We start from the raw sequence: 22,333 nt of genomic DNA on the forward strand, positions 1-22,333 counted from the left end.
GAATTTTGGCCAGACAAAGGCTAGCTCAAATTGGGATTATTCGTCGAACAAATTTTGTTTCTTTTGGTGGTACATTCCGAGAAATTCGTAAGAATAGTAATAAAAGGCGAGTCCGGGCTTCACAAAGGCGAACAGTGGCGCCCAAACGCAACCGACGGAACGCGATGAAACGGGGAAAAAGATGATATAAAGTAGCCGAAACGAAAGTAGATCAGCGGAGTCGCCAGTGAGCGCGATGGAGGTAATAAATCTCTTGACCTGCGAACTCTCAAGACCTTGCTTAGCCGGGCGGCGGGAGTTGATGCAGAGCGCACAGTGCTTCCGATGGCGGCTCGCGCGGTTCAAAGGAAAAGAAGTGTGGCGGCGACTTTCAGGTGCACCGACAGAGATCTCTTCCTCGTCTCCCATCGCCTTCCTCTTTGTGCTACGCCGGCCGATTTGTCTTCAAATTCCCTTTACTGCGGAAAGAAGTAAGCAAAGGCAAAACAATGAATAGGTGACTCATGGAAAGAGAGGTTCGGATGCAATAAAAGGAAAAACAGGGGCCAGGGAGACGGAGGAAGCAGTATTTCATGCGTCGCATCGTAATGAAAGCGCCAGCGACGCCTTAAGGAGGACGCCGTCGCGGGAGGACAAACAGTGGCGGCTTCGGTGGCAAACCGGACGAGGCATCACGCAGCTGTGCCCTCTCATCGGGAACAAGTCAAAGTTTCGAGTGGTATTTCAATTCGCGCGTTAGACGCCCCGTATGGCGGCTTACCACGGCGATGATTTTCTGCTTCCTGCGGCTTCGGAAAGCCGATGGGGTCGTTCGGTGTCGCTTCGGCTTTGCTCATAGCCGCGCTCCATCGCCTGCTGGCTCGAGCCATCATCATGCGGCAAGACCGTCGCGCGCCAACGCAGGATACCGAGGAGGTGGCAGGGCAACCTTCCACCCGAAGTTTGCGACGGCTTGAAGAAATGTTGCAGCATTGCGCTTTGCTGAACAGCTGTACTAGAGCAGAGGTGGTTGTGCATTGGGAGAACTCCGGGATACGGTGGCTCCTGTGGTATTCAACCCAATATGAAGTAGTGAACATACACTGCAGGTAAACCAAACACGAGGAGTGTGGGTGAATTCGTTATTCATACAAAGTTTAAATGAACAGACTTTTCAGAAAATGGTACTTGGCTGGTCCCTAAGCCACAGTTTACAAGTAAATGAGAAAGTAGCCTTGCAGTGGATACATAATCTTCAAAACATTTATGCTACTCAGTATTACGCACTTTACTCTTTATCTGAACACTCCCTCCAGTTCTCCAGTTCTAAAGGCAGTCTCTTTTTATATTGATTCACTGTCTGTAATTGATTGATTGATTGTGGGGTTTAACGCGCCGACGCTTTACAGGCGATGAGGCACGCAGTAGTGGAGGGCTCCGGATTAATTTTGACCACCTGGGGATGTTAACGTGCGCCGAAATCTCGAACACAGGGGCGTTTTTTGCTTTTCGTCCGTGCTCTGTAATTACATACATACATACATACATACATACATACATACATACATACATACATACATACATACATACATACATACATACATACATACTCACGCACGTACAGTCTTTGTCAAAATTTTCTAGGCCAAGCCGGGAACGCGCATGCTGCGAAAAATTCAATGTACAAGCTTACGTCCCGAGCGAGGCTGAAACTTTTTTTGCAGAAAAGCTAGAGAAAACACCTTTCTTTCTTACTGCCTTAAAATATTTTTGTCGCATTTAAAGGTAACGCCGACTCGTTGAATTCTTTGTGATCGAGAAGGTTTAGGATTGGCCCACACTATTTTCACAAAGGGTGTACGTACAGGTGCCCCCAAAAGTAAAAGGAGCACGGGTTGGAGATTTTGAGGGGATTTCTCGGCCATGTGCAAAGGCAGGAACTTCTAATGGACTTTACAAGAAAGGCTTTGTGCACGTCAATAATCGTGCAATTTCTTAGTCTTTCATTCAAGCAGCGACCAGTCCGTCCTATGCAGACCTTCGCACTAGATAAATGTATTGAATAAAAAAGTCATCTTCCTTCGACATTTCGACGCATGTTAAAGATCCCAAGGTGGTCAAAATTATTCCAGAGCTCTCCACCACTGCGCGCCTCATCGTCTGTGTAGCGTCGGCGCGTTAAACCTCACAATCAATCAATCAATCAATCAATCAATCAATCAATCAATCAATCAATCAATCAATCAATCAATCAATCAATCAATCAATCAATCAATCAATCAAAAATCCTTCTTCCGGTGCCCGGCTCGAAGGGCTTGTGGTGTATCTTTGTTGACAAACGGTGTGCCGATCTTATTTCAAAGAGCATCAAACTTTTCAGCAGCGGATAACGCAAACTTGATATCACCGCTGTTGGCCTTTTTCAAGTTGTGAGTCACGTCATGACTATTCGGTACCGCAGCAAGGTTTGTTGTTCTTAAACCAGAAAGAATATTGTCGACCTTCGTTTGTGTTTCTCAGCTTTTTTATGACAATCGGCATAAGAGGTTGGTAATGCGAGTCGGTAAACCGCGGCTAGCAAGAGGTCAGCTTTTTCTTTGAAACTGCTTATTTGGAGACCGTGACAAGAGGACTTGCCAAGGGAGTTAAAAAAACAAAGACTAATTATGACCCGCTTTACCAAATTAGAATGAGCTGCATTAAACTGCCTCAAAGGCTTATTCCCCATTTGCTTGCAGTTGAACGGAAGCATAGCTAAGGGTACAGAAAAGTCAGCGTGGGAACAATCTTGGCTGGCTACTCCATGTAGCCGGCTGGCTACTCCATGTAGTCGCAGTCACGGAGAAAAGACAGCAAGACCCCCGTAGCCCGTGTCGCCGCGGCAGTCGAGTGCCATGGACACATGACATCGCTGAGTTTCAGGAGTTAGTATCAGTCGCAAAGGCGTCTGCATGGTGAGCGATGGTATGTCAAAGCCAGGGCACGCGCAGTATATGTCCGATCTCCTCAAGAACACTGTAAGTCTGAAAGAACGTGGAGGCAACTCGGGGCTTTTAAAGCAAAGCTTTTTTACCTCTACCCCCCAAGGGTTCTTTCGCGACCGTTGGTGTCACCAGAAAACTCCAGCGAACAAATAAAAGAATTTACTGGCACCGCCGGGAATCGAACCTGGAACTAATAGAATAACAAAGCGAGAGCCCGTTGTCTTACCGATGAGCCCACGCGAAGACGGGGAAGGCAGGTGGTGTACTCACAAAGCACATCTACGGGTTTACCCCCTGCGTTCTCGCTGAATGCCACGTGAAAGCGTCACGCGACCAGTCACGCCCGTCTAGCGGCCCTGTGCGCCCCTTGCTCATGTGCTAAGAGTCAAAAAAATTAAGGGAAGCTTACACCAAGCATGGCATCTCACTTCTAGTACGCCAATGTGCTAAAGCCTGTGGCCTCCAGTGTTCATGTAAAAAATCCCACCTCCTTGTCGTCCGCCCTGACGCCAAATCAAGGAATACATTCAAATACTCTTTGATAGCCAGGTCATCACTCCAAGCCCCAGCATCAAGATCCTAGGCCTACATCTCGAGGCTAACACCAAGAGTGACGTCTCCTTGCAGCACCTCTAAAACAGCATTAATCAGATCATACACATGATCAGGCGAGTTGCCACCAAGAAGCAAGGCCTAAAGGAATCCGGTACCTTTCGAATAAATGAAGCTTATGTCCTCTCGAGAGTCCCTTACGTCAACCCCCTGTCTTCTTCTCGACAAGGAAGACATAGAGATGCTTTATATAATGATTAAAAAGGCGGTCGAGCAGGCCATTGGTCTTCTCATGAGTGCGTCCACACAGAGGCTGCTTAGCGCTGGGCTACACAACCCGGTGGAAGAGCTGATAGAAGGCCATCTTTCTAACCAGAAGGTCCGACTCAGAACTTCGTTGGGTAACCCCATGCTTCACCAGATTGGTTGGGGAGCCCAGAATGTCACTCCGCTTGACGTACTCCCAGACTCTTCGAGACTAAAACTAAAGATGCTCCCTTTGCTTAGAAATATCAACCCCTCACATGACGAGGGTCACCGAAAAGCACGGGCTCAAGCGCTAAACACCACCCTCGCTGGGGATCATGCAGTTATCTACACAGACGCCTCCAAACATCGAGGGCAGCAATACGCCATTATCGTGGCTACCTCCAGAACCAAGCTCCTTGTGTGTACCTCGCTTAGGACCCAAGAAATGACGGGAGCAGAAGAGGCAGCCATCACCTTGGCTCTCACTCAACCAGGGGTTTCTGAGGGTAGTCACCGATTCCCAGCAAGCCTACTGGCATTACCAGTCGGGTTGGGTGTCTTGACCTGCACTGCGCGTGCTAAAAAACCACTCCCCAAACGGTTCCATTCAGCTCATCTGGACATCCCCTCACGCTTCAATGGAGGGCAACGAATACGCCCACCCAACACGCCTGCGATTTTACCTCCCGTGTTATGGAGCTGCACGAGGACAGTCACCCGCTTGTCACGTTCAGGGAGATAACCCCGCATTATCGCCTTCTGAGACAGACCTTACCTTCGCCTTACCCTGACCTTTCCAGAGAACAACAATCTACCCTACGGCTCATACAATCCGGGATCCTTCCCACAACCTACGCATCTTCACTTAGTGCATCCGAATCGCTACGACGCTGAATGTAAATTTTGCTCAGAAGTAGGAACACTCCGCCCCGTAATCGGGGTGTGCGATTTTAGCCCTGAGCCCTCTCCTCTCTTTCCGTCAACTACCCAACAAGAGCAATGGGAGATGCTGCTGTCCAGGCCCTCTCTACCTACCCAGCTTCAGTGGGTGGACAGAACACAAGCCGCGCGGACTGCATATGGGCCCCACAGACGAAGGAAACTCCCCAGGGCTGCACTCTGGGCCATTCAGACATCTGAACAGAAGTATTTCTTCCTCCTCCTCCTCCTGCTCCTCCTCCTTCTTCTCTGCCGCAAATATCGTCGCCTGCATCCACGGCAACAGGGACGGATAAGTAAGATAGTCTAACACCGCGTTGGAGCTTACTTTAATTTTACAAAAAAAGTTTTCACTCTTGTGCTACACCAATACAGCTCCCTGCGATACATATGTGGTGCTGGCTGGGAACCTCTTTCCCTCTCACAGTCACCTTACCTCACCAATACAGCTCAACCAAACACCGTTCATGATTTATGCATTGATTTAACCTTACCAAGAATGTATCTTTGAAGTAATAAATGGTGTGCTTAAGTGCATTTCACTTCTCTCTGGTTTTACTATTTGTAGAGCGAAGTGAGTGAATTGAAGTGACGTCGCATGGGTAATCGTTATGGGTGCCGTTTACAGCTTTGCTTTTGCAACCACATTCACGGGGTGGATTGGAGCGATTTTTTTTGTGCCTGTAGTCGTTAGTGGAAGCGTTGAGGCGTATGCGGCGTGCGATTGCTTCTGCACACTTGCCTAGACCACGTAGCATACCGAAGGGACAGGCGGGATCAATTTTCTACAGTGTTTGGCCGTTTCTTTCTTTTTTTTTTTTTGCTCTGTGTTTTCGTATTTTGTGTTTTCGTATTCTGCCTGCCGCGCCACATAATACGCAAACGACGTAGCTTCACGCCGGGGCTATAGAATGGGAATAATGACGCTGACTGTCTATGCTGTTTCGTCAGCCACCACATTTCCAACTACTCCGCAGCGTCGAAGCACCCACTGTAACGCAACGTCATGAAACACGGTGATTACCTGAATGTGCAGAGAGTATATCGTGCGGGACCCCAACCAACATGTTGGGGGAAAAGCTGAGCTCAACGTCGAGAAATCTATTTTTTCATCGAGGGGCATTTCATGGGTTAATGCAGGCGCAGACACAAAAAAAACAGGAAACGTGAAAAGTTTCTCAGAAAGTAAACAGTTAAAATCATTCGAGTCGCAGCTTAAAAGCAAAGGCAATCATTCAGAAACCCGTTGAATATAACCCCGACCACAAAAGACCTAAATATTTTTTTAGCAAGATACCGCTTGCTAGCCTCGCGTTACCCACTGAAATTACTTAACTGTGTTGCCGACTGTGTTATTAAAAAATAATACAAAAACAAAACAAGGGTCGACCGTATTCCTTCTGTTTCGAAAGAACGAAATTTTCTGCGGTACCGTATTTTCAGATCGTTTTCACATCTTGAAAAAGATGGCCAGCCGCGCTGACATAGGTGTAATGTTTCCGCTCAGAAGTTGAGTGCTCTTTGCAAGAAGATCAGAACACCCTTTGTCAACCAACATGTGCCGTGCGATGGTAGTTATTTTTATCGGATACCTCTACCCGCCGCGGTGGCTCATTCGCTAAGGCGTTAGGCTGCTGAGCACAAGGACGCGGGTTTGATTCCGGGCCACGGCGGCCACTTTTCTGAAGGAGGCGAAAAGCAAAAACGCCCGTGTGTACGAGATTTCGGCGCACAGTAAAGAGCCCCAGGTAGTCAAAATTAATTTGGAGCCATCCACTACGGCGCGCCTCATCGCCTGCGTTGCGTCGGCGCGTTAAACCCTACTATCAATAAACATTGAACGCCTTTATCCTGTAGGGAAGCTTACATCATACAGACAGGCCGTTGCTTGATTGGACGCCTGAGAGAGCACGATTATAACGTGCGCAGAGCCGGCAGTGGCCACCCAGGCATTCGCCGTCGGGACTGCAGTTGGGCACCTGAATTTTCTCGGTGCGAGATTTTAGCTATAGAAACAGCGAAACGATCGCCCGGGAGATGGTTGGCGCACACGCAGCGGAAACTAGGGCTCCATAACAGTTACGTCGGTGCACAGTTAATACTTTTATCGGCGAAAGCGATTGTCTTTCTTGATGCGTGCCAGGAAGCATAATGTTTATTTGTATGTTTTTCGTAATACGTGCCACATATTCTTGCCCGCGGTGGTATGTGAGAAGCAGATACAAGAATAAACTTTCAGTTGAAGTGAGAGCTGTGCTGCTTAGTCTATCTCGCTCACGCTCTCTCGTCTTCCTCTTTTCCGCTGTTTGTTGTACGCTAAGCTCCACCAACTCACCCAAGCGTTTACGCTAGAAGATTTACGATCAATGGTGAGCGCAGTAAAATTCAAGAGCACGAAGAAGGAGGAAGAAGTACGAGAAATAAATATCGCGAGGCAGCAGTGCTCGGGCGTCTTCCTTCTCCGTGTGCACGTCCTTCTGTCTGGTGGCAGTTCATCACGAGTGGTAATGATTTGCTCTTCGAAAATGGATGTGCCTGTGTTCGGCCCCAGAACTTGTGTACTGGTAATGTCATATTATTTTATAGAGCCGTGATAAATGTGCTCCATTTACGCGCGCACATGTTTCAAGATGAGTTTGGTACTGCATACTGCCTTTGATGACACAAACTCACACTCACACACACACACACACACACATGTCACTCTAAACTTTTTTTCCACCCATATACTCCCTAAAGGTTCTTTTTCGCCTGTCCTCTAGTGATCCTCCTTGTAGGAGTTTTTTTACTACATGGAACAGGGAGGTTTTGTTTACCTCCTCAAAACAGGGTGTTTTTAGGTGATAGAAAGGAGGTAGTTAGGGAGTGTTAAGAAATGTTAGGGAGAATTTAAGGAGATCAAAATGGAGTATTCTTTACTTCCTCAAGGCGTTTTTAAGTGATGTTTATGGACTTTTTAGGCGGTTGAATAGGAGCTTATTATGGCTCCCTTGGGAAGTACTTATGTTATTTTAGGGGCGTTTTGAGGAGGTTCAAGGGAAGCATTTACTTCTTTTGCATGGAGTTTTACGTTTTGTAGGCCTCGCGAGGGGAGTTTTTAGGAGGTTCAAGGGACGCATATATTTCTTTTGAATGGAGTTTTGCAAAGCTGGGGCGGTTTTGTAGGCCTTCCGAAAGGAGTTTTTTCAAGGCCACAAGGGAGAGTTTCTAGTTCCCTGCGGGAGTACTGATTTCACACGGTTTTGCTCGGTTTCAGGTTTATTTCAAACGAACTTTCGCATACAAGTTTACATGGTACATGGTGTACACAAGGAGGCTCCGAACTAAAAACTTAGGGCGACCTCCTATAAGAAAGCAAAAATGGTAAATTGCTAAAAACACGCCAGTTAGGAATGGAAGACAGCAATAGAATGCTAGTTGAACAAACCGTAGAATTAATATTACTACAAGAACTGGAATTACGCGAAAAACAAAGATAGGCGCAAACACAACCACATGGTAAGTGAAATCATTATATAATAATAGCGGATGAAGAACGCGTCAGTACTTATCAGAACTTATCAGAACGCATCAGCACTCAGTACACAAAGTGAAAAAAATGGTTGCAGTGGTTTACAACAAAAAATTTTCAGTTGGTGGTGAAATGAGCGATCTGTGTGCTAGTTGAACAAACTGTAGAAACAATATTACTACAAGAACTGGAAATACGCGAAAAACATATAGGCACAAACACAACGGCATGGTAAGTGACATCATTATATAATACTAGAGGATTGAGAACGCGTGAGTACTTATCAGTACGCATCAGTACTCAGTACACAAAGTGAAAAAATTGATTGCAGTGGTTTACAACAACAAAATTTTTTTTCAATTGGTGGTGAAATGTGCGAGAGCTGTGTAACGATTTGATATTGAAAGGTAACGAGCATTTTGTAGATGGTAAAGGCACAAGAGATAAATGATGTAGGAGACAGACAGCAATGAGATGGCTATGGATAAATGAGTAATATAAAGAACGAGAAATATGGTGCGGAAAATACCAGTGCGTTTTGATAAAGACACAAATGCGCCAAGAAAAGTGACCCAGTCTGAGGGGTTAATTGCAAGGATATAGAACAGAATGGGTGGTATCGCGACAGCTTCTTCAGAGTGAGAAGAAAAAGCCATGTAATTCGTGTTTTTCCGATAATTTTGAGTTGATTCATTTGGCACCAGTTGCCAACATTATTTAGATAATTGTTTCAAGTTATATTAGTTGGTTAATATTATTGCTTCACTAAAAGATAGCTGTTTTATCAATAAAGCATACAGAAGGGCCCATCAAATATCCCCTGTTCAGTAAAAAAAACAGAAAACGTCAGAAACATAATACGAAATTCTTTAAACTACTATCCAATGATTACAGGATTGAAAACAAATAAAATATTGGTGAGGGATATTGATGCGATAAAAGTTAATTAGTTCTAAATCCTTCACACGTGGTTTGGTGCTGGCAAGGTCCAAAAAGGTATGTTCCACAAACGTTAGAGCTCTGTGTGCCTTCTTGGGATATTGAATGTTGAAAACCCAGAACGATGCAAACAGACTACACAGTCCTCCCAGTAAAGATGATGCAGTCAAGACACTCTGGCCATCGATGCGGAGGCTAATTTCCCCTTTCGCGGAATGCAGGCAGGGAGTCAAAGGAACATCTACCTGAAAAAGCAAAAAAGAAAAAAAAATGCCCCACATGTAAAATTCAAAACAGACACTATGGTTAAACGAACTTAATAATTCGGCACAGTAATAAAATTGTTATGCCAGGTTCCCTGCGAATTTCAGTACTTAAATTAGGAATGCAAAGGCTTCATAAAACCAAGTGCCAGTACATTAACCATCGTGGCTTTTGCAGCAATAAAAAAGATATTACTTCCGTACAATATACTCGAGCACAACTTTAAATGACAGTGAAGTTAAAATGCAAGTCTCTCTAGGTTGATAGATTAGCTCACGGGGAACACTACTATACCCCTCTTACACCTGGAACTTTTTTTTAAATAAGGTTGAAACTAGCAAAAACACGTTTTCACCGGAAGGGCTTAAGTGGCCTGACGCGCACAACTTCTTTCTTGGCTGCCGCTGGATGGTGCTACTCGTCCATACTTGGGGTGGCAGTACCGCTTTCCAAGGGAGCATGCGAGCTACGCATGAGAAAATCGTTCGACGCCAAAACTTGCGAGGCCTCAAAAGGCCAATGTTCTTCAGTGAAGCGTAAATACTGATCACAGGTCCAATGGAGAAACATTTTGCTTAGTGGTCTCGAACGGCAAATGACAGGGGAGTTTGGGGAAGCATGAGCGATTTGACCGGAACTGACCAAACTGCTTGGTACGTGGTAATGTTGTATTCAGTTGCTTGTATACTGCTATTAATCACCGCTGCTTTACTTGCTTCCGGTTTATCCTGATGCAAACAGCGACTGCAGTCGTGTTTGCGTCACGCTTGATGAGCAGTTGAACAGCGATTTCTCAGCACTTAAGGCATCTTGGCACTAAATCAATGCTGAAATGGCTATGCGGAGGTCCGACTTCCGTTTGAAATCAACTTGCTGGTTGTCTTCAATGACCCTTTAACAACAAGTTACCCTTATGCCTCATCACTGCAACCGATTGTTCCTCCGTGTGGTGCAAAGTGTGTTACTGTGAGTATTTTCAACGTGAAACGAACCGTTTCTGTGATTTGTAGGACTGATTCTGCTATTAATAACTGCTGTGACAACAAGCTATGAAAGAAAATCCCGCCATCTCCACGAAGTGAATGATGATGAGAGGGGCGAATCTAAAATGCTTATCAGCAGACAATGTGACGCATTTAGTGCAAGCTGCTTTCATAGTGTGTGCATTGACATTAGGATATGGCCCCCTGGCAGAATGATGCGCTGCGCGAGATTTTGCCGTACCTAAAAGGACAGGCAACTCATTTTTACGGAGTATAGGATCTGTAAAAGGGTTGCGAGTTGGGCGAGTTGGTAATTATGCATTGCGAAAAATAAACTGCGCGCAAATTAACGAGGACAAGAACACATGAAGACGGCACAAGCGCACACTCGCAACTAGTTTATTATTGCACAATTCAAAGCTTTATATGCCCAAGCGCCCAATTACCGCGCCCCCAATGCGTCACAGTTCTCGGCGCACTCAGCCGAAAATACTAAAAAACTGTAACAACAAAACCACAAAACGAACTTTGAGGCGCACGAAAGGCGAAAAATCAGCAAAGATAACCGCATCATACGTGGATTAAGACCCCCCCTCCCACCCCCAACACGCATTCCCAGAAGCACCGAAATAGCGCTCAATGTGCGTCTAAATATGCGACTTCTCGATTAAGCAGGGCGATAGAGGGATGACTGACACATTCGGAACCAGCTTTTCTGATGTGGCTGGCTTCTACAATTTCTCGCGTTTGCTGGTTCTTATGTCGCAAAAGGATGGCTGTGCGCTCAAACACAGGGACACAATCAGGTCTGCATGCGCGGCAATGAGAAGATAAGTGGCTCAGGCCACGTTGAAAAATGAAAAAAAAAATATGCGGTACTTTTAGACGTCGTACGCTCGAGTTTGTGACAACGTCCCCGTGTGCGGCTCTGTCCTGAAGTTCGGAGAAATGCAGGCGGGTTGTGTTATATTTCTCGTCTTGCATTACGCTTTCTTTTATATATTAGCGCCCTCTTCCCCGACCTCTCTACCTTCCTTACCGCTTCCGTCTGACTGCGCTGATTTTCGCCAGCACGAAGTAACCGTCACGTTGCTTTGAAACGACGCCGCGCGCGACGAACGATTTTACCTCGAATGCCCTGTTACACACCAGCCTACAAAAGAATGCGAACGCATACCCCAAAACCCACAAACAAGTAAAATAATACGAGTGTGAGCTTTTTTCTTTGCCCGTGCGCGTACGAGCGGTGAGCGGCACGGGTACCCGGGTACTTCGTTGTTAACCCTATCCAAACGTTTGACAAACGCATCGACTGATGAAAGACCACTTACCAGCGAGCTGTCCACACCTGTCGCCGTATCCAAATGCTGTTTGCGGCCGTTCCTCGTGTGACAGGGGCACATGAAAATCTTTCCACCAAATGGCACTACTAGTCCTTCACAAATAAGAAAAAACGACGGCCCAAGGCGAGGCTTGAAGCTCCGGCCGCGCCGCGTCACCGGCCGCGCTGCGTTGATAGCACAGAGGTTGACATCCGGGCAGCCAGTCGTGCCGCCAGGGCAAGTTGAGTCGCTGCAGTCGGGTGCGTTGGCGCGCTGGCACGGGAATTTAAATCGTCTATGTATGCGCAAGCAAGCGAAGCAGATGAACGTTGCAATTGTTTGCGACGGCGAGAACTGCCTCTTCGTTAGCAGCAAAGTTTGACACCACCTATCGCCAAAATAAACAGATTGAGACAACACGGCCGCGCTCTCTGCCTGTGATCGCGCTGGTTGAAGCATCTATACGGGTATACGTACGGTATTGGTTTTGTAGCTGCGTGCAACCGTTGCGTCCTGCTTACTCGTTCTAATTAGCATTAGGCCACGGTTGAAGTGCTGGTGCACGGAGACAACAGAAGACTAACATGGCGACCGCCCGCTTGAGATGATTACCTCAGATAGGGCGTTTATTGTAGACGTGGTAGTATACAAGGAACCGAACGCCATCTCACAAATGGTGTTAAGTCGTTCTAAATCCTCCCTTTTGCTACCCGGATGGGCAACGGTACTACCGTGGAGGTTCGTCCACTTCTTCAGATCATGCCTAGGGAGTACATTTTTTGCTATAGGTACTTTTCAGGGCACATTACTTGGTTAAAACTCCATTTCCGGCTAGTTTGCGTTTACAGTGCACACACACACACACACACACACACACACACACACGCACGCACACACGCACACACACGCACGTACACACACGCACGCACACACACACACGCACGCACGCACACACGCACGCACGCACGCACGCACACACACGCACGCACGCACGCACGCACGCACACACACATACGCACACAACGTGTGTGTATGTGCGCGCTTCCAGTATATTTAGTGTAAGGCGACCAAGCCATAGAATGCGTAAGTGCGCGTCTCTATCAATGAAATTGGAGTGCACTATTGTTGTATAGCCATACAACGTCACTGACTACAATGAAGGCTACTGACCTATACGAGAGTATGTGCGCGTTATGTCCGCTGTCAGATACACTGACAGGCACTTAGTTGGGGTACAAAATCACGGAACAAAGCATCTTGAAGACAAAGTAAGTGATTTGGGGCTGCAGCTATTGTCCACGTGGACAAAACAAGAAATTTTTTATGGCACCTGTGTTTCTTTGCGCAGATATTAACGCTTTGTGTTTCGTGCTTTATAGTTTACGCATATTGCGGGTTGACGGGTTTCCGTTGAGCTTGTGGAAACTTGTAAAGACAGATGTGTCCAGGCGAAAACGTAAATGATGCAAAAACGCAGAAAGCACGTATCAGAAATGTGTTTAATGCAATCAGGCCGAAGCACGGGCGAAAAATAATGGGTTCCAGAAGCCGTTTATGAATTCCAGAAGCAGTGATGGCGACGGCCAGCTAAGCTAAAAGCCAACCCTCGTGGGCAAGAAGAAGGCCATGCGTCGCGAACTGTGAAAATTTCGTTGGAGCGTCTTCGGAATGGAACAGCCGGCTCCGCTATCTCCTGAAATAGTCCGCCTCATTTTCTTACTTACGCTGTTTCAAAATTGCGACGTCCAGGATCGTGCGGTAATCATGAGGCCACCCTTTCTTAGCTCCGATTGTGACCGGCCACGAAGTGCCTCTATTGTACACACGCCCTAAGCGAGTCTTTCCACACAGTTGTCGTCTCGAGACAGAACGTGTTGCTTTACGTCGGCAGGACTTCGATGTAACCTGCAAAAGGAAAAAAAAGAAAAGAGACAAAAAGCACACATGCTTTAAGCTAAAAACGCTCTTTCTATGCATAGTATCCCTTAGCTCTGTTACAAGCACCACGCAAGGCGTACGCACTTATTCGGAGGCGAATTCGACAGCACAATTCATTTCTAACAGCAGCACGCTCAGAACAACGCATATAAGCCACACAGAAAAATAAACTTAGCAACATTGAAAAAAAACAAGAAATTCACCAAGTCGGTGCGGATTGATAGTATGTATGTATGTATGTATGTATGTATGTATGTATGTATGTATGTATGTATGTATGTATGTATGTATGTATGTATGTATGTATGTATGTATGTATGTATGTATGTATGTATGTATGTATGTATGTATGTATGTATGTATGTATGTATGTATAAAGCTTTATTAAGAAAAGGGGTGGCCAGCGTCCTAAGACGTGGGGGGGGGGTTGTTTGGAAGGGGGTGCAGGGCTCCTCTAGGCACTAAATTCTTCAGGCTATGCCTGACTCTTTGGCGAACTCCCAAAGGAAGAGCAATCTCTCCTTGGCATGTTTAGGATTGCTGGGCGTCATCTCCACTCTTCGTATAAAGCGCGACTTGAAACTGCCCTTGCTCCAAGCCTCGCTTTCGATGGCCTGCTTATTCATAGCTCAACCTAACATTTAATCCTTTGGGCTAACGGTGCAAATTCAGGGTAACAAAAAACCCAAGAAGCACGAAATTTCACAAAAAAAAAAAAAAAAACGTGATTCGGCTGTGGCATCCTCCAGCGTGAGCGACACGCTTTAATTTGCACATGCCACACAGCCTCTACCCCCGTCACGCAAATAACTACACTTCGCACATTCGGCGTCCCCGTCGACGCAGAAAGACCGGGGCTGTCCTTATCCCGCCACTACATGTTACGGGCAGTTAATTGACGCATGTTTTTCCAAGAATCTCCACCCAACATCGTGGCCTCCGCGAACAAGACATGTGCCGACTGCTACAACCGCTATTAATCAGCGGAATTACCTACAACACCCCGTACGTTAGCCTCAACCCGTAAGAAGATTCCCAACAATACGCGATCACCCATAAATCGCACAGAATCGCCCTAAGCCTCCAAGCATTTCCACGTACAGAACACCTTCTCCTGTTTAACCTTCATAACACCTCTTCCCAATTTGTCGAAGCATAGGAAGTTAGTCCCCTTACGCCTCTCGCACTCACCCCGCACCAACTGTCAGAAAGACTCCCATGCACATTCGCACAGACATTCGCGACCACACATTTGTTTCGCCTATCCCCAGGGCTTACGCCCCACACCTACAACCAAGGAAGACGACAAGCCGGGTCCGTCTATTACTGCAGACAAAATACCACAAAAAACCCGGCACTATCTATGCGGACATCTCCCAATACCCCCATCGATCGGCACGTGCGCCGACGGTGACTTGTAATACGACAACATAACGCCACTACTACCCCCACTGAAGAAACAACCAACGCCCTCGCAACGACCACTGCTTCCACAGACTTTGCGACCATCTTCACAGATTCAAAAAGAAAGCATGCTGCAACTTTCAGACAGTCCGCATCACACCCCCAGCTCTCTAACTCCTACAGGCAAAGCAGAGACCCCCAACACAAAAATGATGTGGACCCCCGGACACTCCTCTCTTGCGCGGAACGAGGCGGCTCACTCCACTGCCCGCGATTTCACACTCTGGACATTCCCACAGTGCGAGGAAGGCTCGGCCCTTCAACCAATCCATCCTCCCCCGCCCCCACCCTTCATTGACCTAAATCCTCTACCATTACTGCCAGCCTCCTCTACCCTACTCCCTCCCCACCCGCCAGTCAGCCTCCCAGATGCGCGCATACGGCAACGACTCCAGACCCACGCCTCCCACAATACCATCCTCCCCCACATATCCCCTACAACATACCCCTACAACTGCCTTACCTGCGACATTCTGAGATATACGTATCGCATTGTATGTGAATGCCCTCTCTCCCCACATCTTCCACCGTCCCTTCCAACTGCAGTTGGGGAGTGGGCTGATCATAGCCTGAAGACCAGCAATAGTCAGCCCGGCTGAGCAGCGTAACTAGCCCAGGGCTCTATGGAATGAGAAGACGCCATCCGATTTGCTTTTCTTTTATTTCTATTTATGTTCTATAAACTATTATGTTCTATAAACTAAACTATGTTCTATTTATGTTTTGTTTCTATAAACGTTCTTCAACACCACCTATCATCTAGCTCTCGAATCCTATATATGAAGCCCGCGGTGCTGGGCTCTTCCAAGAACGCTCGACGTGTGCTTCGCTAAAGAGGCGCTTCGCGGCGTTGATTGAGTTGGACCTGCCAATCAGTTTCGTTGTCCCCGGTACATTTCGGAAAAGCTATGCAGCCACTTCTAACCGCGTAATTCAACCTTCAAATTTAGCATTCACGACAATGATGTCTATTGCCACGCTCTGATTATTCCCTTAGCCGCTTATATCCCGGATATCCTTATAAGGCGCCGCCAAAGTGCAATTCTGTATCAACGGATCAATTCAGCGGGCATTTTCTCCAACGGGGCTTAAGCGTCTCGGACGTTTTGATTTCATTGCCGGCGCACTTAGTCCCCGGCCGCCTTTCGCGCGCGGACCGCACATCACCGGCCGTCGTTTCTTCTACCGACGACACTCCGCTATTCCGGCTTTCTCATTGCACGCCGCTTTGGAAAAGAATTTCAGCGAAGCGCGTCAATTAGAGCGAATCGATTTGGAGCACCTGTCGCGCGCGCTTAATTATTAAGCCCAATGAGTTCTCTCTTTCCGCTTCCAAGCTGGACGAGCGTGCTTCCTCGGGCTAATGGGGAAGCAGAAGTGCGAGGCTTCTTTTCCTTCATCTTGTTCACAGTTTTAACTCTTCATTCTCCTCTGTTCGCTTCGCTTTTCCTGTCAAAAAGACGGAGCGGCGCGTGCCGAAAAATCTGTCACCGCCGACACACGCACGTTGAGGTATTGTTGCGGAAGAATTAGTTCGGAACCTCCTTTCTGCCTCTCTTCACCGACAGAGTTCAGTCCGAGTGAATGGGGGCCGGCAAGGATGAATATTGTGACGTGTAATCAGCGGTAAAGGAACGAGGAGGGGCTCGACGTGGTGAAAAATCCACTTAATGTCCTCACACAACAGCTCTATTTGTTTTTGGGTGCTTTTAGGACATAATAGCAACAAAACATGGCCTTATCCTCAGAGGAAATATGTGTGGGATACACGTTGCATTGTTAATCGCCTACTGTACACGGCTTGAAAGCTAGTGCTAATTGAGAGTGTTGTATGTTGGTTGCGCATTTGTTTATTGAGACGCGTTGCAGTCTCCTGGTCAGCACTATGCTACACATTCGACGCACGTATGGTGCGACGACAGGGTGGGAGAACCCCACATCTTTGTTAGTTCTGTAACATAGTATTGGGTTGTTGAAGCCTAAAAATCGTGACATTTCATGTATAGTCACGACGAGACGTTTAGCGAGCATGAAAAGAACAATTCTGGGACATTCGTTTCCCGCATGCAGCCTGGCAGCGAATGTGCGCGTTTTTCGTATGCCTTAGAGTTAGGTGAGCACTCACACGCCTGAAAACCATCATGGCGCTGCAAGGAGGGAATATGCGACGTTGTGTGGTGCCTGAAAATTTGCTAATGTCTGGGCTTGTTTTAACACATACAGTTAACTCCCGTTGAGACGAAGCCGGTTTAGACGAATTCTAGTTCATGCCTGAAAACGTAGGAGCGTTTGCTTGGTTTCCCATAGGCCCAATGCAAAAAAAAATATCGCTCAAGACAAACACCCTTGCACGTAATCTTCGATTAAAACGAACCGCTTTCGGGATGACCCCCACTGCTAGCGATCCTGGGTAGCGAACATGACAATCATGGCACGGGGTGACGGGGCATTCATGTGACTACAAAGAAAAAAAGTAAAAGGAAAAAAAAAACCCCACAGCGCGAAGCGAATTCGCGCCACAGAGTAAGGGAGGCAGCGAGAAAAAAGACACGCAGATAAAGCTACCACTTCTTCTACCCTTCAACCCCCGGAGCCAGCGGCAAAGCAAAAAAAAAAAAAAAAAAAAATAGAGCGAAGGTGAGTTTTTTGACCGCTCTGCTCTGGAGGTGGGAGAAGCAAACTAGGAGGATAAAAAAAGTAAAAAAAAAAGTGACGACGGAGACTTCCTGTTCGCGAACGTAGCAGTTCTCCTAACCAATGCCGTTTCTCAGCGGGACCATGCGAGTTTCCGTCGGTTCGCGTAGCGAGTCCCACCGCGTCCCCGCCGAGAAAGCGAGGAGTTCCCTCTCTGTCTCTATTGCATTGCCGCTTGAGGTAGCCGGTGTAGGCTCTCCGTCGCCGCTTGGACTGGTTAAACCAGGCTAGAGCATTTGAAAGCCATCTTCTATCAAGTTGCGCACTCAAAAAATGATTTTTTTTCTTTTTCCTTCATTGTAAGTCTATTTCATTCACTGTCTTGAAGAACGATATTTACATGCACTTTGGAGTGTTGCCAATTCTTTTTTGGGAGGGCTTCTGATAAGACGAACTTCTGATAAGAGGAACAAACCGTCATGGTCCTTTCGAGTTCATCTTTACGGGAGATCGCTGTAGTTCCAAATCAATATGGCAGGAGAAACAGAAAAGTTCGGGAGCGATCATTTTGCTTTTGTAAACGAAACGCATATTTTTTTAGACTAAAAATGTCAATGATACGCAATTTTCTGGAATGGCCTCAGAATTGCCCGATGGTAATATCGAAACACGAAGCTCCAACACATACATTAGACAGCTCGAGCATTAGAAGGCCTGCGGGAAAGCCAACTAAGCTGTTTTTAGCAAATGAATACCTGAAACGAAGGAACGTTAAAATATATTTTCTTAGTGTTGCATTTCTAGTAAAGCTTACTCTGGAGCTGTTACAGAACAAATACCCGCCACGGTGGCTCAGTGGCTAAGGCGTCGTGCTGCTGAGCACGAGGTCGCGGGTTCGATTCCCGGCCGCGGCGGCCGCTTTTCTGATGAAGGCGAAAAGCAAAAACGCACGTGTGTACGAGATTTCGGCGAGATTCCAGGTGCGAGATTCCAGGTGGCCGAAATTAACCTGAAGCTCTCCTCTACGGCGCGCCTCATCGCCTGCGTGGCGTCGGCGCGTTAAACCTAACAATCAATCAATCAATGTTACAGGATAACTGCACTCTTTTTTCTTTATGCGTGCGTAGACCGACAAAAGCCCCTCCCTTCGTTAGGCCTTGCGCACCCCTCTCACTTCGGCTACCTGTTCGCCTACATCGCTTTATATTTTGATATAAGGTGGCGTATACTGCCCTTGAAAAGACATCTTCCCAGCAATTTATGTTTGTTTTGAAGTGAAGCTGACTTCGAGGAGATCCGTGTAAGCATTGTCTTTGCAAGCTGGCTCTCCCACATTGTGAGATGCCTGCAGCCTACTCATAAAGAAAAAAATAGCAGGCAATGGACGCTAACACGGCGGAAGCAGACCACCGAAGACGATCGGGCTTCAAACGCCAAGCGTAAGCACGATGCCTGTCGGGACCAATTTTAACCTCCTTGGTCGGGACCCGCAATAGCGCGCGGCAGAAAACGCAAGACGTCGGTGTGGCTACAATCCCGCTGAACGCTTTCCCGGCGCGACGGCGGGGTTTGAGCGGGAGTTTGTGGCCAACCAATAATCCACAAACAGCCCCGCTGGTCATCCACTTTCACAGATTGGGATAGCACCGGATGTTTTGTTTCAATTCACTACAGAATAAGAATGAACACTTCTTAGTAACTGGTTAGGTGCTAATTAGTAGCAGCAGTGCGATTTTTTCAGTAGCAGCAGTGTAACAGACAAGCTTGGCTGGGTAGGATTTACCAAGCAGAGTTATGGTGTTTCCTTAACATATCAAGCTCTTCTCAAGCTTGCATTCGTAAGTGCGTAGATCCTGCTGCACAAGGGTTTCACATGAGAGGTTGATCTCAGGTTGCGGATTCTGGGCAGATGTGATGTAGCACTCCCTCTTCCACCTTTCAGATTCCGATTTCTCCACCCACCGAGAGCGTAGCCGTCCTTCGACCGGAAATTGCTGCTTATGATCGCGGTCTTTGAGTAAATAAAGCTTGAGCCTCAAGCCTTGATAACGGTGAGCAGCCAAGGACGCTACGACGAGCAGCTGCATAATGTAGCAAGGAGAACGCGGGAGCCGAACCGATCAGCTCGCTCCCAAAATAGTTACTAGAGTGGCATTTCTCAATAAGTATTCATTGCCAAAAGCTCCAACTGCGATGCCTCCGTGAAGACCAATAGAAAGTAGTGTGTGACGAACTCTCGAGGTACAAGCAGTCCAACATTTCAAGCGAAGCTTTAGTGTCCTCAACTGATGCCGTTGCACGCCAATCCGCCCTTCAGGAAAGCCAACTTTCTTTGACGATGATGATGGTGAATGATCGTGGGTGAAGTGAAAGAAAAAAAAAACACCTCCGGTGGCCGGAATCGAACGTGGGTTGCTCGCGTTATGAATACCGCGTCTATCCCACTGCTCAATTTTTTTTTTCTTTATTGCACTGCTCAATTTCGACATGGGCAAAGCGAACGTCAGGCAGCAGGTACCCATTCGCGCGGGACACCCCAATTCCAAACGTTAGGCCTGCTGAGTGCCCACCCGAGAGTTGATGTGGGTATTCTAGAAAAGTGGTTCATACCTCCAGAGTAGCATGCACTTACTCGCAGTGTGGGATTGGCCGAAAAAAGAATTCGTCACGAGAAAGCTTCGCGTTCAACCATCGCCGTCGTTAGATGAATGGGGTGCGTGATTTTTTAAAAATGAGTGAGCATTCCTCATTAGTGACCATCCCCGATTCATGCTTTCTATATATACCGCAAAGTCCACAACTTGTTATTGGCGTGTTTTCCTTGATGCACGGTGAGATTTTTTTTTCATGCTACAAGCCTTTTTATCGCCTGTAACCGAGATCTTTTTCGTGCGTGTCCATATGTATTAATGTAGTGACCCTCGGATGTGCTCTTGTACTTTCATATCATAGCTCTTGCTTTCATGTCAACCGCACCCATATTTATTTATGTAACTAACGTTATCGTTAGAAAAAAAAGAAAAAGTCGCCCGGGTAGCTCAGTTCGTAGCCCACAATCTCAGGGTTGTGGGCTCGCGCCCCACGTTGGGCGCTTCTTGTTTTTCGGGATTGCTTGATGTTGTGTAATTATCCACTAATTGATATTCAATTATTTTTTCCTATCACCTGTCTTCCTGCAGCTCTATTTCTTTGCCTCCTCTTCCCGGTAACGTTACTCCCGTTCAAATCTCATAATCAAAAATTGTCCATTCGCCCAGCGTCGCCCGGCTAGCTCAGTCGGTAGAGCATGCGACTCTTAATCTCAGGGTCGTGGGTTCGAGCCCCACGTTGGGCGCTTTCTTTTGTTTCCCCGGCGGGTTTCTGTGCTTGACGTCTGGCGCTTCTTCGAACTCCAAGATGTTTTTAGATAGCATAACCTTACAACGCTGAGCTTTCTTAACGTAACCTAACCGAACCTAACACAAAACGACTTAACTTATCCTAACGCACCGTTAGCTAACCAACAGAACCGGAAATTTAAAACACTTGCAAACAAAATACTAACCTAAGACAAGACACTAATTATCGAAATTGTAACTAAAAAAAACCAAACTTGCGTTGGACCCGACCCTTGGCCCGTTAAATATGCGAATGCCGTTCCACGGTACACTAGCCATGGCTGCAGAGCTGAGCTGAGCCACAGCGCAGACCACACCTTCCCACACAATAGTATGCTACGCCTAATCGATGAAGCTTTTAAGGCTTTCGCCTTCGATTAGATTGTATTGGATTAGAAAACATTTTGTTTATGATCTCATTGAGTGCGACCGTTGGCGGTGGGTGGTCATCCTTGTCCGGCAGTCCACTCTGGGCTGAGGTGGCCCGGGCGCGCCACCTCAGCTCCTGAAACTCCTGATCCGCAAGCTGGCCACTGCACAGCAAGCCCGCCTCCCACTGCTCAAGGGTGTGTGGGTGTGGGGGTGGGGCTGTAGCAGGGCACATCCAAACTAAATTAGTTGTATTTGGGGTGCGAGGGCAGTATGGACAGTTGGGGGGGGGGGGGGGAGGGGTATGCAGTTGGGGAAACCCAATCGAGGAAGGTGTGGTTGTGGTAAGTATCGGTTTGGAGTCGGCGCCAAATGTGCGCGCTGGCCACACCTAGAAATGGATGTGGGAGCGGTAGGGCCCTGCGGGGAGCTCGGCAGTAATGTAGGATGTCAGAGTAGTTTTGTGAGAGGGGGCGCATGCCGGACCGGAGGGCCGCTACGTGGTTCGTCTTCTTCGCCTTCGGGAATGCCCGGTGGGTATGGTCGCTGGCAGTGGCATGCGGCACCTCATTCCCAGTGAGGGATGTATGTCCTAGGCTGGGATCAATACAATGCGGGTTTGTCGCAGTTCTGGTCGTTGGAGTATGGTAGCTGCAAGGTCGGTGATGTTCCCCGTTGCAAACCGTCGGCAGGCTCCGTGTGAGTCGGTGAGCACGCTAACGTTCGGAGGTCGGGGCGTGCACCAACGCTAAGGCAATGACCGCTCTTTAAGCTGTACTTGTAGAGCGGGAAACAAATGCTGCTGTTGCCAGTGTGCTGCCATTCGCCC

General features: G+C 47.4%; 1 protein-coding gene and 1 non-coding gene across 2 annotated transcripts in view; one reads left to right on the forward strand and one right to left on the reverse strand.

The window, feature by feature from the left end:
• Positions 1–13,202: 13,202 nt before the first annotated feature.
• LOC144154981 (uncharacterized) overlaps positions 13,203–22,333 on the reverse strand; it is a 491,283-nt gene continuing 482,152 nt past the window's right edge. The window contains exon 7 of the mRNA XM_077686145.1: positions 13,203–13,627. Coding sequence (XP_077542271.1) covers positions 13,602–13,627 — 26 coding nt within the window. The 3' untranslated portion in view covers positions 13,203–13,601. The remainder of the gene's footprint in view (positions 13,628–22,333) is intronic.
• On the forward strand, positions 21,020–21,092 carry Trnak-cuu (transfer RNA lysine (anticodon CUU)). The gene has a single exon. It is a non-coding gene; the product is annotated as a tRNA-Lys (tRNA).

The sequence above is a fragment of the Haemaphysalis longicornis genome, unplaced genomic scaffold (assembly GCF_048455015.1).
Source record: "Haemaphysalis longicornis isolate Haplotype H1 unplaced genomic scaffold, Haemaphysalis longicornis Haplotype H1 scaffold_1, whole genome shotgun sequence".
NCBI lineage: Eukaryota > Metazoa > Arthropoda > Arachnida > Ixodida > Ixodidae > Haemaphysalis > Haemaphysalis longicornis.